General features: G+C 40.9%; 1 protein-coding gene and 1 long non-coding RNA gene across 4 annotated transcripts in view; one reads left to right on the top strand and one right to left on the bottom strand.

Moving 5' to 3' along the window:
- Nucleotides 1–2,205, top strand: part of CEP85L (centrosomal protein 85 like) — a 193,651-nt gene extending 191,446 nt beyond the window's left edge. For both annotated transcript variants that reach the window (XM_008175924.4, XM_042847658.2), the window contains one exon: nt 688–2,205. In XM_008175924.4, the coding sequence (XP_008174146.3) occupies nt 688–700 (13 nt within the window). In that variant the 3' untranslated portion in view covers nt 701–2,205. The remainder of the gene's footprint in view (nt 1–687) is intronic.
- The window catches only part of LOC103306789 (uncharacterized), a 50,075-nt gene extending 41,372 nt beyond the window's left edge, over nt 1–8,703 (bottom strand). The window contains exon 1 of one of the 2 annotated variants that reach the window (XR_010599596.1): nt 8,446–8,703. This is a non-coding gene — a long non-coding RNA (uncharacterized LOC103306789). The remainder of the gene's footprint in view (nt 1–8,445) is intronic. The other variant, XR_010599597.1, reaches the window with a different exon arrangement.
- Nucleotides 8,704–15,466: the final 6,763 nt, after the last annotated feature.

Raw genomic sequence — 15,466 nt, 5'->3', positions numbered from 1 at the left:
ACAACCTCTGGAGAACCTCAAAATCTTCAAGCACTTTAGCTTCTGAATGATAAAATTGGTATCTTAAATATAAGAAATTAATTGCCACTTAGAGACTTTCTTGTTCAATGTATTCTTTTTAAATTACACATCTTTCAGAACATGTATTATTCATCTAATGGACTTTTACATGGAACACAATTGTAGAATAACCTTTCTAAGACCTTTCACGTTTGCAAGAACCTTAGGAAAAGAAAATGTGTAGCAAAAGATATTAGTTACAATTCCTAGACATTGGAGCATTAAACACACTTTTAAAAAAGTCATCAGGGTGAACCCTCACATATAAATAAAGCCAGGAACAGCAAATAAGGTCTTGATTCCTCCCCCAACCCCATAATGCAACAGAAATCAGCAGCAGATTAGTCAGAAAAGGTCAGACCAGCACTTCAAAGATCCCAATGGAAAAAAAAATACTGCAAAGCCCTGACAGATATTTTATGCACTATACACATGGTATAATGGCAAGGATAACCTGAAATAATTTCTCATTTAAAACAGTAAAATATCAGCTTATGACAGAATCCACAGATTCCTGGGAACATATAAAAAGATGCTTTGGTTTCTACATGAAAGACATTACCCATTTGGATATTGGAGTGTTATTATTTATGCAGTTTCATGTAGATTTTTTTTCTTTTGTTTCAGGATCTGCTCCTAAAACACTGTTACGGAAATTCTCACATGCAAACTCTACGTGCATATTCCTGAGAGGATGGCAGCACCATTACAGAAGCCAGCTCAGAAAAGCTGCTAGCCAGAGAGCCCACGGTCATATTGTTTATATTTTGGTAGCACCTACAAATCCCCGCCAAGGTTGGGATCCCCTTGTGCTAGCTGCTGTACAGACTCATAAGAGACAGCCCCTGCCCAGAACAGCTTCCAATCTAAATAGCCAAGATAGACGGAAAGGGGAGAAGGGAAGTATTACAATCCTAAATTTTAACTTTGGAACTGAAGCACAAAAAGATTAAATTCCTTGCCCAAGATCATACAGGAAGTCTACACAGACCTGGGAGTTGAACCCAGAGCACTTGACACCTAGTCCCATGCATTAACCACAAGACCATCCTTCCTTTGCTAGTCAAGATAATTTATTTTATTGTGTCCTTCATACAGAATATCTCAACACTTTGCAGATAGTAAAACTGTGAGCCAAAGAGAAAAGGCAAGCTTTAAGATGAAATTTAAAGAGCAAGCTAGTCAGTGTCCAGGAAAGGGGATAACAGGTTGAAATGTAGAATGAAAAACAGGGAAAAGTCTGACTGAGAATTATTAGATTAGGGAATAATCTCCCACAGGAAGTGGTGGAAACCTATTATTTAGGACTTTTAAAGTAGGCTGAACTAAGCACTAGAAAATGTAGGGTAGTAAGCAAATTCGCACGAACAAGTGAATGGACTAGATCAGCAGTTCTCAAACTGGGGACTGCAAGTCATGTCCAGGGCTGCTGGCCCCATTGATCAACTCCTCCCCCTCCCTCCCAGTGCCTCCTGCACGCCGTGGAATAGCTGTTCAGTGGCATGCAGGAAGCACGGGGGTGGGGGGAGGAGCGGGGATGGACACCCTTAGGACAAGGGGTAGAAAGAGGTGGGGAAAAGGTGGGGTGGGGCCTTGGAGGAAGAGGTGGAGTGGGGGCGGGGCCAAGTACATGCTCACTACACTGTTTCATGAAGTTAGGCAGCAGGGCAGTCCAAACAAACAACCTCCCCTTTCTGCAGTCTTCTGTGGCTCTGCTCCTGCAGCTTGACTTTCCTGTCTTGTGGACTCAGACCCACACATGCACCACAGTACTTAAAAGGTGTTGTTGCAGCAGCTGGCAAAGGATTCTGTGGCATGTATATGGCCATTAGAAGGGGGGAGATGGAGACATTTGGAGACCAAATGTGCTTTGGAACTTTGAACAGTCAATTCTTTCAGACAAGTTGGATTGGAGTCACTACATTGCACCACTGGGGGTGCCCAAACCGGGACAGGAAAAGACTGTGGCTTTATGACTAGAACCTGGTCTACTTCATTCCATGCCATTTAGCTACAGTACTCTGGTCAACTCACCAGGAGAATTTGGTGACAGAGAAGATGACAGTAGAATTGAAAAAGATATTTGATGAGGTTGTAAAAATGGTGAATTTGATTAAATAAATTGTGAAATGTATTAAAGGTTAACCCAGTGCATGCCTCTTTCCTATTTTATGTGAAGAAATGAGCTCTCAATACCAGGAGCTCCTCTTGCAAACAGAATGAAATTCATTGGTTTTCACGTAGCAAAGTTGTGAATCATGTATTTGAGCTCAGAGTGGAGTGAAGGATTTTCCTTATTGAATGTGACTCTGCCCATGCAGAATACTAACCAGCATTGGCTTCCTTGGAATGCTTACATACAGGGGCAGAATAAAACATGGGTCCTCAACCTGGAGGTTGCAATCTGATGTCTGGGAATTGCAACCACCCTGCCTTTCCCATGGGGCTAAAAAGAAATGGAGGTGGGTTCTTGGACATTCCCAGTATGAAAAGGCTGAGAACCAGTGTTCTAGGAACCAATGTTTATTCACATACATTTACAGATCAATTTAATAGATCCATTCTTGTGTGTATTGGTTGCACATTTGTGGCAGGGTTTTCAAAACCAGTAAGTCATGGCTTAACTCTGCTCCCAATGAAATCAACGGGAGTTTTACCACTAACTTAACAAGAACAGTTAGGCCAATGTTGAGTGCTTTTAAAAATCCCACCCTTTATTTCTGTCAGATACACAGACTAGTGCTCAGCACTTATTGAAATCTGCAGATAAAAAAAACATTTTAAGTGCTGTGCAAAAGATGAGTACATATGATTTTCTCCATTTAACACATGGAGAAACTGAGGCAAAGAAAGATTAAGTGATTTGCCCAAAGTCAGACAGTAGGTCAAAGGAAGAACTGGCAACAGAGCCCAAGTCTCCTAATTTCAAGTCTGCTCTATCCTCTGGACTACACTACTATTGGAAAAAGAAAATTTGTAGATGTGATGCTTTACGTATCTTTTTAAAAATCTGGATTGCAGTTAGATGCTAAAGTGGTCTTGATGCATTTAGGAGCTGGAGTGTATGCATGTACCTTTTGTTAGGTGTTAGTAGTCTAAAAAAAACTTTTTTTGTAAATCCAAAAGAGTGAAATCAATTATGAATCAGATATTAACAAATGGAACTGGGCAGAGACGTATTTCATTCCAGCCCCTCTCTCCATATTGTGTCAGAAACAAGCATAGAGACGGCAGAAAAGAAAGGAGAAGGTTTGAAGAAGAGCCATATTGATTATTCCTTCTACAGGCAACCTGATCCAGAAGATGTCACCAGAACACAAGGAGTGCTTAGTACTCATAGAATAAGGAACATTAATGGAAGGATTTATAATTGGATAAAAACTGCAAACAGATCATAAAGTAGGTCTGAGAAACTGTTAAATAAAAGCTACTGTTCTTGAGAGCAGATAATAAGCTCTTACAACAGCAAGAATTTTGGTACACTATTAAACTGTTAAAACTGTCAACTGACAGACAGTAAGATGCCTAAAAAGCTCATGGTGATAAAATGTTTAGAAGAATATTATTTCAAAAAGTAGGGAACAGACTATTTTTACAGGTTTACTGGGTTCTTGTCTTTCAGTAAGTAATAAAACACAGGTACAGTAACCAAAGAACTGTTTTTTTTAAATTTTTTCACCATCTTTAACTTCTCTCACTACTTTAGGCTTCTCAGTTTCCTTTTTACTGATAAATCACTTCAAATCAGAGTACTCAGATATTTAAAAGGTATATTAACAATCTGCTACAACTGTAGCCTTTGTATCTATAGTATCTTATGGGAAATACATCTAGATTCACAAACAGAGGAATAATTCCAACACTTATTAGCAATGTCCCAGCAATCTGCTTCACGCTCTTAACAGCTCATGTTCACTGACTCTAGCAGGTTACAGTTGTATAGTAGCCTTAGAAGATAAAAATGATCCTGTGATTACATTGTTCCTTAGGGCTAATTGGGAAAGTCTGCAATGGAAAGACAAGGGTGATCAGGGATGTCCATAATTCAAAAGGAAACTAAGAGAACAAAATGTTAGTTTCCATCTGAAGGAGACGTACCCTGGATAAAGCCTTCATCCTTGTATAGGAATCAAGATAATAACAGAAGATGAGGTTTTATTTGTTTGAGACCAAGTCAGACGTAGGGTTTGATGGTACCAAAATTTCTCAATTTGTGCTTTCAAGATTTTGCCCCAGGATGGCAAAAATTTTGCCACATGAACTAATATCATACAATTTCCCCCATCCTGAGTGATTAAATCTCAAAAGAACATCTGTTCCTGTGATATTTCTACCTTTTTAGGATGAAATTTCATAACAGTTGTTTCTGTTCAATTTTGTCTAATTGAAGGATCAATACATGCCAACTGCACTCCTCACATGGAACTAAAGAGCTTTAGCCTGTTCTCAACCAGAAATGGAAAATGTGTCCCTTCTGATTTTGCACAAAGACAGAATCAAAACCATAGAAACGGGTCTAGATTCATGGATTTGTATGTGAACTACCCTGAAATTCAAAGATGTTCCAGATTTGGCACATTTTTTGTCAAAATTTCAGCAAAACAAGAAAGAATATTAGTCTATCAGAAAACAGTCCATTTTCTAAAATTACTTTTTATCCTTCTGCTGCACAGTCAGTCTCCAAAGCAACATTGAAATACTCCTCCACTATATAAAAAATATGTTTATATGTACAAACTTCAAGATACCGAAACACCTTCTAGTACATTGTTGGTGCACAAGAAAAATCATGTGTTTGAAATCATTTGCTCTTTCAAGGCTTTAATATGTAATGTCATAAATATTAATCAGGAATAACTTGGAACCAGAGATCTCGAGAATAATGTATTTACTTTGGTTTCAAGAAGTGCATAGTACAGATCTTGGCCAGGTAACTTTGCAAAGCAGACAAAGGATCCTAAGAGCTAATGAACTTTTGAATTAATACATTGAGTCAAGGCATGAAAGAGAGCAAGGCACGCTGACTAAAAGAGCCTAGTTTGGATTCAGAAGGAGAGGAGCAGTTTCTCCAACAATTACGGTGAAATCATTTTTAAAAAGAAAAAAAGTTTCAAAGAAAGGGTTTCATCATGTACAGTATTTATCTTCAAGAATCTGTTTAATTGTATATTTTAAATTCCCGACTAGGACTAACAGGTAAAAGTCAGCATCTTAGATGCTATATAGCCTCAAGCTTCCCATATCGAAATGGTACCGCTGGCTGAATGAGTCAGGAAGTTACAAGCAATCATTCAAGAAGTCAATGGTGTTGTACTTGATAACACCAGGGCATAATTTGCCCCAGTATTTACAATAGGCTGCTTATTTCCTGCAACTATTCAAGTATCGGACTGGTTTAGAAAGTCCAGGTCAAGGTGGTTGAGGTATATCAAATTTTGCCATATGAAATGGAAACTAATATTCTGGGACCAACATGGCTACAACAACACTGCATGCAAAGTCTGTTTCAGTCATTTCTGCTACTTTGTCTATACCCCAAATGACAATAACAATTTTTAAGTGGATGAGTGAGAATGGAAAGAGAAACATACAGAATGTTTTGAACTGAAACAGGCACTGGAGATCAAGTGAGGGTTGAAGTTATAGGAAGGCTGCACCTGGTAGTTGAGGAAAAAATTCTGACAGTGCTTACACATACATGTGATTGCAGCTATGTACATAGAGGCACAAATTGGCTGTAATTAAGTACCTTTCATGTTGGGAGGTCAGACTGAATGAAAGGTCACTTGCCTTGCCAAGGGGTGCACATCCAGGATTTCAGCCACACACAAGCTCTTGTCTTGCAAATCTACCAATCAATGAAGCAGAGAACGTACACATATTTCTATGCCAGAGCTGCTATCCTGCTTTACTCACAAAATCATTTCTCTTTCCCCTTTTCACAGGCTAGAACACAGCACTAAACACAGTTCTATTTACTCTTAATTACTATTACTATTTATTACTTTTCAAAAATAGAATGTTGCCCAAACTGCAGTGTATCTCTTCATCAGCAGTATCAGGCAACACTAAACAAGACAAGGCACTAGAGAATAAACTATAGATAGAGGACAAACCAGCAGGGTGATCAACTAGATCACCTAAAAGATCTTTTCCATTTTCCCATCTTTATTATTGTTGGTACACACAGATCTCTACAAGCAGAGCCACTGCTGAATACACTGATATCAAAGTTCTATAGTGAGGCTCAACCTCTGCTCTCATCTTTCATTAGATTTCCAGTCCCATTCTCAATAGGTGTTACTGCTCCATTTGCTGTTGGACACTGAATATACCATTCTGTTCCATGACTTGCAGATAAGCATAGAACTCTTGAATGATGCATCTGTGAGCAAGGTGTTCCACTGGTTACCTTTTGCTACGCACAGAGAACATTTATCTCTTCAATATTTTTGACCAGCTAACCGCCATCCCTAGGTGGGCAAAACACTGTCCTGCTAACAGCACACTCTGTCTCTGTCCAATCCCCTGGCCAGCCGGTCAGCTCTTGCTGACACTCTCTGGGAAGCCTCCAGCCACTTGATCAACTCTACCCTTTTCTAAACCCTGGGGTTTCTCAGCTCTGGCACAATAGCTATGTCTCTGGGGTTGGGCAGAAGAGACACCCCTTCCTTGCTATAAACCGGACTCCTACATTTGAAGGACTGTTGAGATGCTCCTTATCTGAGCCATTGCTTTACCTTTCCTGCTTGGTTCTTCTAACAACCCCTTTTGATTTAATTGCATGACAAGTAAGGAACCCATCATAAACTGACACAGAGGCATTCACCATATTCATACAAAATAACACAGCTATTTCCCAGTTTGTCACAGGTGGACAGTTTTGTGATGTGGAATCTTCTCCACTAGGAAATAGACTGAACCAGCACCAATTCATCTCACATATATAGTAATGAAGAGGCTTGAGATTTTAATAATGTGCTGTTGCATAAATCTTGTCTGGATTTGAATGGGTGACAGACGAATAGTAGTGCATTATAGAACCTATTTCCTGAGTAACCTCAGCTGAGGCATTTTAATTTTCTCCAGATAAACTGGATTTCCAGCTATCATGCAGATAGTATGAAAGAAAAGAAGCAAATATGCACAATAATTCTGTTATATATAAATAATGCTGCTAACATTTACTACCTCCTCTCCCCCAATAATTCACTTCATTGATCAACTCACACACACAATGCCTTTCTGAATGTTAGTTTAATTTAGGAAAGGTTTTAAAAAGCACAACTGCATTGACATTTAAGCAATACTATAAAAACATTCAAGCTGTGATGGCAAATCTATATTCTTCCATGTTAGCATTATCTTCACTATAAATACACCTACAAGACATCATGGGACATTGCTCAGTGGTATCTGAAAACATTTTTTTTCCCCAGAAATTCTTCATTTAGGGTTGATGTAAAGAAGAATATAGAATAGTCATAGAACAGTGTGCCTTCTCTCATCTTTCCTCTGCTTTTATTATTTAGCTATGTTTTGATTATGACAACTGCTCTTATTAATGAAAGAGAACAGCCACCGATTCCTATATATCCAGTTTATTCCAGAGCCCTCCCATTCCTCAGTCTAAATGGAATTAGAGTTTGACCTGCCTCCTGAACAGCTACAATTACTTCTATGCCATACTCTCCCTCATCCAAGATGATTGGAGAGCTCACTGCTTTATCGGCAGACATGATTCCCCCAAGTCCATCTGGAAAGATTTCACCAGCTTTCTCTCTCTCTTATTGGGGAACATGAATTAAATATTAACAGTACTAAAACACATCAAACTCTGAAGCACCCAGTTTCAGATTCATCCTTCCCCTATGCAATGAAGTTATGTGAAAAAACAGACCAAGTGTTTGAAAATCATTGAATTATGATTATGGGAAGTGGACACTGGAGGTTATACTCATTATATTGCTCTAGTTCTGACTACTATATCAGAGCTGGGTAATTTCTACATTTTCTTACATAAATGATTAAATACCAGTGTTAAAAAACTCTGAAGGGTTTGTTACAAGCCTCCTTTGTCAAAAGCCTAAATCAAATAACTTCATTTAAAAAAAAAAAAAAAAGACACTGACTTTTTAATGAAGAGTTTAAGGTTTGGGTTTTGCTCTTCATTTTCATTACCAGCCCCCAATGAGAGTGAACATAAAAAGTTACTCATCTGCACTGATAGCCCTTTTCTATTTAGCAAAAAACCATTTTTCCCTTGCATTTTGACCAGAACTAAAATGAACATGGCAGTTTTTAAACAACAAAAATGTAATACCTTATTGCACCAGGATTTTTTTTAAATGAAGTATAGTTCTGGGAACAGGGTTTGTTACTTACTTCTCAAATGACAGAGCAGAGATCACAGAAAATTGCTCCGATGTGCCACATTTTCTGATGACTGAGTAGAAAATTTAAAATATCACAAATGTTTGACTCCACAGGACTCTGTATGTCAACCCAAACTAAGTCCTGAACTACAGTACATTTTTAAAATGGGATAAAGTAACTAAGGACATACTGCAGCTGTTCAGGTTATCTGTTTTCCATTAGAATCCATGCAATCCCATTTAAAATATATTAGATAGCAGGTGTGGGCAGTCAATGATGTTTTGAACATTCAGAAACGACCTTCAATAAAGACACAGAATCAGAATAAACCCACAGCTGACATCATTTATAGTAGTCTTGCTACTGGGGCTTTGGCTGCCTGCCAGAACTGTTTCAGTGATTATCAAACCCCACATTTCTGATTTCAGCAATCTATATAGCCTGCCAATTAAGTCTTCATAAACTTGGGAGTCAGATCTTGTGAGTGCCCAGCTCAGGGACAGACAAGGCATACTATGCATGCAATCTCAAACATTTCTATTATTTTTCATTAGGTGGGTTTAACCTTGCAGTATGCTGAGTCTACAAGAATCTTTTGTACTAAGCTTGCAGTCTGTTCACCTAATCTTACTAGATGTTAAGATAGCTTGATCTTGCATAATGCACTGTCTCTTGGCAAAATTTGCACTACTAGGAATTCTTACTTTATTTTCTATTCCAGAGGGAGGGGAGGTCTGACCACAAAAAATGGGCCTCTGGAATTCCTCAGTTGTAATCTTGCCTCTAACATAGCTCCCTCTGGGACTTTAGAAAAGCAAATAAAGTAATTATGTACTTCAAGGGTATTTGAGAATTAATCAATCAGTTTGATCTCAGCTGTAAGGGACAAATAGCGCCCAGTGTTACACCTCCTCACTGAGAGACAAAATGCCTCCTGCAGCTTCCTGGTGCACAAAAGAGGTGTGCCTCCCTGCTACACCTCTTAAAGGTGGCCAGATGAGAGCAGTGCCTTTCCCACCTCCATTGGTGTGGCTTGCACCAAAGAAGGGCACTAGCAGGGAGCCATTCCTGTGCTGGAGGGGGGGGGGGGCTCGGGTGAGCATCAGGGATATAAACATGCCTGGCAGCTGAACTGGACTGCCTTTTTCCATGTCTTGACACATCTGCATAGAGGCCATTCGCAATCTGGCTTCTGCTGTTTGTCATGAGCTTGGAAAATGAAAACCACTAGATATTATTTTCATACCCAAAGATTTTTTAAAAACAACAACAACTGTTTGGCTTGTTAGAGTTAATGAACTGTTTGATAGAACTGCAGAGCTCTCTCTGGAAAGAGAGGTTCTGATGTTAACAGTGTAGTGTTGCTTCCCATCATCCATGCTCCAGTCAACAGCCATACCATTCATTGTACCACTCAGTGCTTGATACCACCCAGTGCTTGACAGATTTGGTCCACTTGGACAAAGCCAAGACCATCAAACTTATTTCACTCAGAAGCAGAATTTAAAACTGCAGATACAGAATACTGAACTTAAAAACTACTCAACTGTGAAGAGATCATAAACGCAAGATTAAAGCTTTAAAATAAATGCAAAAGCCATCTCTTGCATTATGTGTTTCTCAGTTTGCCATTTTAAAGTCTCACACAGTGATGATAAAACAGGCCAAGTCTGCATGTCTGCCAGTCTGCATGTTGATATACTAACCTATGCTGACACTCAGCAAGTAATTTAAAAAAAACCTCTCTAGAATGGAAAACCAGATACCAGCATCTAATACTGAGTTGGGAATCAATATTTCCTCCCAAGAAGCTACTACAATAGAATCTTACTAATTTGTGATCATTACTGGTGTCAATCCAGTTTAGCATTTTGGCTCACCCTACCCCAAAAAATATAACCTATTCTTGGGCCTTGTCTTCACTTACCGGAGGGTCCGGCGGCAGGCAATCGATGTTCTGGGATCGATTTATCGCGTCTGGTTAAGACGCGATAAATCGATCCCGGATCGATCCCGGAAGTGCTCGCAGTCGGCGCCGGTACTCCAGCTCGCCGAGAGGAGTACGTGGCATCGACGGGGAGCCTTCCTGCCGCGTCTGGACCGCGGTAAGTTCGGACTAAGGTACTTCGAATTCAGCTACGTTATTAACGTAGCTGAATTTGCGTACCTTAGTCTGAAGTGGGGACTTAGTGGGGACCAGGCCTTGTTCTTCATTAATATACAACTACATACTGGGGGAAGTAAGTGGAGGAAGTACCCAGGGGGACAACCATTTTAAACTTGATTCAAACGGAGGAATTAGTTGTGAATCAATGGTTGAAGGCAATTCGGGTGGAAGTGATCATGAAATGATGATTTCATGATTCTAAGGAAAGGAAGAAGTGAGAGTAGCAGAATAAGAACAATGGATTTCAAAAAAGCAGACATTAACAAACTCAGGGCATATCTACACATGAAGAGCTGAAGCTGCACCACCACGGTGTGTCTGATGAAGACGCTTTATGCCAACAGGACAGAGCTCCCCATCGGCATAATACAACCACCTCCTCGAGCGGCAGTAGCTATGTCAGTGGGAGAACTAGTCTTCATTTAAAACTTTAATGGTGACCAGATAATTTTAATTGTGTTAAGTAACAACAAGAGGGAAAGAACACAAGCCAAAACAGGGAAACAACAGGTTAAAGACTATTTAGATAAGTTAGATGTATTCAAATCTGCATGGCCTTAGAGCACTTAAGGAACTATCTGAAGCAATCTTGGAACCGTTACACTGGTCTACAATTTTTAAGAAGTCGTCTGCTTCAGAGATAAAATGTGCTATTTATTATGTATTTTGATGTGCTGAATTCAAATATGACAATGAAAACACTTGATTGGCTACTGTTTCTAAGATATTTAAGATTTTACATTTTATGTCTATGTATATTGTGTAGATAGTAGAGTTTTAATCATAAATTGTAAACCTAGGTCTTTTTATGTGTTTATGGTTGCTTTACATTATAATATTTCACCTGTCCTGTTTATGTAACACTTTAAAAATCAGCAAAAGGGTTATATAAATAAAATTTATTATGAAACAAAAGGCAAAAAATTATTATGTACATAGTTTAGTCCTATTCAGTGTCTACTGGGCACTTCTTGGCTTGTCTCTTGTATTCATTAAATGGAGCATCTCTTGTCACAGTCCAGCAATAGTCTGCAATCATTGATGGGCTCCATTTGCTCTGATAGCGTTTCTCCATTGTTGCAATGTCCTGGTGAAATCGCTCGCCGTGCTCGTTGTTCACTGCTCCGCAGTTCGGTGGAAAAAAATCTAGATGAGAGTGCAAAAAATGTATCTTTAGTGACATGTTGCAACCAAGGCTTTTGTATGCCTTGAGGAGGTTTTCCACCAACAACCTGCAGTTGTCTGCCTTGTTGTTTCTGAGAAAATGTATTGCCACTAACTGGAAGGCTTTCCATGCCGTCTTTTCCTTGCCACGCAGTGCATGGTCAAATGCATCATCTCGAAGAAGTTCACGAATCTGAGGACCAACAAAGACACCTTCCTTTATCTTAGCTTCACTTAACCTTGGAAATTTTCCACAGAGGTACTTGAAAGCTGCTTGTGTTTTGTCAATGGCCTTGACAAAGTTCTTCATAAGACCCAGCTTGATGTGTAAGGGTGGTAACAAAATCTTCCTTGATTCAACAAGTGGTGGATGCTGAACACTTTTCCTCCCAGGCTCCAATGACTGTCGGAGTGGCCAAGCTTTCTTGATGTAGTGGGAATCTCTTGCACGACTATCCCATTTGCAGAGAAAACAGCAGTACGTTGTGTATCCAGTCTGCAGACCAAGCAAGAGAGCAACAACCTTCAAATCGCCACAAAGCTGCCACTGATGTTGGTCATAGTTTATGCACCTCAAAAGTTGTTTCATGGTGTCAGAGATTTCCTTCATATGGACTGCATAACCAAATGGAATTGATGGCAAAACATTGCCATTATGCAGTAAAACAGCTTTAAGACTCGTCTTCGATGAATCAATGAACAGTCTCCACTCATCTGGATCGTGAACGATGTTGAGGGCTGCCATCACACCATCGATGTTGTTGCAGGCTACAAGATCATCTTCCATGAAGAAGAACTGGACAAGAACCTTTTGACGGTCACGGAACATGGAAACCCTAACATCACCTGCCAGGAGATTCCACTGCTGTAGTCTGGAGCCCAACAGCTCTGCCTTACTCTTGGGTAGTTCCAAATCCCTGACAAGGTCATTCAGTTCACCTTGTGTTATGAGGTGTGGTTCAGAGGAGGAGGATGGGAGAAAAATGTGGGTCCTGTGCCATTGATAGTTCAGGACCAGAAGTTTCATCCTCTTCCTCGTCTGACTCAAGTGAGAATGATTCTGGTGCATCAGGAACCGGCAGTCCTTCCCTGTGGGGTACCGGGTGTATAGCTGATGGAATGTTTGGATAATGCACAGTCCACTTTTTCTTCTTTGACACACCTTTCCCAACTGGTGGCACCATGCAGAAGTAACAATTGCTGGTATGATCTGTTGGCTCTCTCCAAATCATTGGCACTGCAAAAGGCATAGATTTAGATTCCTTTTCCTGTTCTGCCACTGGTGAAGATTTGTTGCACAAGTGTTGCAGCATATGTGTGGGGCCCCCCTCTCGTCCTGATCTCCAATTTTGCAGCCAAAATAAAGGTGATAGGCTTTCTTAACCATAGTGGTTATGCTGCGCTTTTGTGATGCAAAAGTCACTTCACCACAAACATAGCAGAAGTTATCTGCACTGTTCACACAAGTACGAGGCATCTCTGCTCACTTTGGCTAAACAGAAACGTGTCTCTTTGCAAAATCAAACACTGACAAATAAGAGAGCACGACACTGTATGATTTCTAGAGCTGATATAGGGCAATTTGTTCAGCAGAGTGATGTAAGCTTCGTTATGATTGCATCATCCATGACTTCTAGGAAAACATGATGCAATTCATATCATGTATGACGCAATACCAGCTTCAGATTGCATCATTCATTGTTTTGCCTAAAAAGCAAGTACTGTCCAAACCCAGTCATAGATTTATTCATAGATCCAGTCAGAGATGTATTTTAGTCATTTCTGGTTTAAATTGAGATCCCTTCCCTTTATAACTCACTTATCCTCCGCTATTCCCAAGTCAAGGGTCGTACATACTGACCCAATAGCATATCTTGAAAACTAGAGACAATCAACAATTTTAAGCATCGTTTTCGTTCTCAGTGACCCAGAATTAGTAAAGTTTGACTACATTTATTTCAGAAGCATTTCGGCTGTAGAGCAGTGTTATTAAAAGAGTAATATGAGAATTGACTTAGGGCTTGTCTACACTTACTCCCGTCGGCACTCTACCTTCCCGGGATGTGGTAGTTATGTCTACGAGAAAAGCCCTCCCATTGATATAGCACCGTTTACACCAGGAGTTCGGTGGTATAACTGCGTCATTCAGGCCTGGTCTACACTAGGAGTTTAGTTCGAATTTAGCAGCGTTAAATCAAATTAACCCTGCTCCCGTCCACACAACGAAGCCATTTACTTCGACATAAAGGGCTCTTAAAATCGATTTCTGTACTCCTCCCCAACAAGGGGAATAGCGCCAAAATCAGTATTGCCATTTCGGATTAGGGTTAGTATGGCTGCAATTCGACGGTATTGGCCTCCAGGAGCTATCCCACAGTGCACCATTGTGACCGCTCTGGACAGCAATCTGAACTCGGTTGCACTGGCCCGGTAGACAGGAAAAGCCCTGCGAACTTTTGAATTTCATTTCCTGTTTGCCCAGCGTGGCGAGCACAGGTGACCACGCAGAGCTCATCAGCACAGGTAACCATGCAGTCTGAGAATCGAAAAAGAGCACCAGCATGGACTGTACGGGAGGTACCGGATCTGATCGCTATATGGGGAGAGGATTCCATGCTAGCAGAACTACGTTCCAAAAGACGAAATGCCAAAACATTTGAAATAAATCTCCAAGGGCATGATGGAGAGAGGCCATAATAGGGACTCACTACAGTGCCGCGTGAAAGTTAAGGAGCTCAGACAAGCCTACCAGAAAACCAAAGAAGCAAATGGAAGATCTGGGTCAGAGTCACAGACATGCCGCTTCTATGCTGAGCTGCATGCAATTCTAGGGGGGGCCGCCACCACTACCCCACCCCTGACCGTGGATTCCAGGAGGGGGTAATCTCATCAGCCACACCTGAGGATTCTGTGGACGGAGAAGAGGAGGAGGAGGAGGACGACGAGCTTGCGGAGAGCATACAGCACTCCGTTCTCCCCAAAAGCCAGGATCTTTTTCTCAGCCTGACTGAGGTACCCTCCCAAGGCATTATCCCAGACCATGAAGCCATGGAAGGGACCTCTGGTGAGTGTACCTTTGTAAATATAAAACATGGTTTAAAAGCAAGCTTTTTTTAAATGATTAATTTGCCCTGAGGACTTGGGATGCATCTGCGGCCAGTACAGCTACTGGAAAAGTCTGTTAACGTGTCTGGGGACTGAGGGGAAATCCTCCAGGGACGTTTCCATGAAGCTCTCCTGGAGGTACTCCAAAAGCCTTTCCACAAGGTTTCTGGGCACTGCAGCCTTATTCCATCCTCCATGGTAGGACACTTGACCACGCCATGCTAGTAGCAAGTAATCTGGTATCATTGCATGACAAAGCCTGGCAGCGTATGGTCCCGGTGTTTGCTGGCATTCAAGCAACATCCGTTCTTTATCTCGCTGTGTTATCCTCAGGAGAGTGATATCGTTCATGGTAACCTGGTTGAAATATGGGAATTTAATTAAGGGTACAGAGGTGGCCGTTCCTACTGGGCTGTTTGCCTGTGGCTGAAAAGAAATCCTTCCCTGCAGTTAGCCAAGCTGGGGGGCGGGGGGAGGCGGGGGAGTTGGCACTGAGCTTTTCACGTTTGGCTAGCAGGGATCTTCCCTGATACCAGCCACGTGGTGGGGGGTGGGGTAAAGCGATCATCCCAGAGAATTGGATTGGGGGGGGGC

The sequence above is a fragment of the Chrysemys picta genome, chromosome 3, assembly GCF_011386835.1.
Source record: "Chrysemys picta bellii isolate R12L10 chromosome 3, ASM1138683v2, whole genome shotgun sequence".
NCBI lineage: Eukaryota > Metazoa > Chordata > Testudines > Emydidae > Chrysemys > Chrysemys picta.
This window is presented reverse-complemented; position numbering and strand designations above follow the sequence as displayed.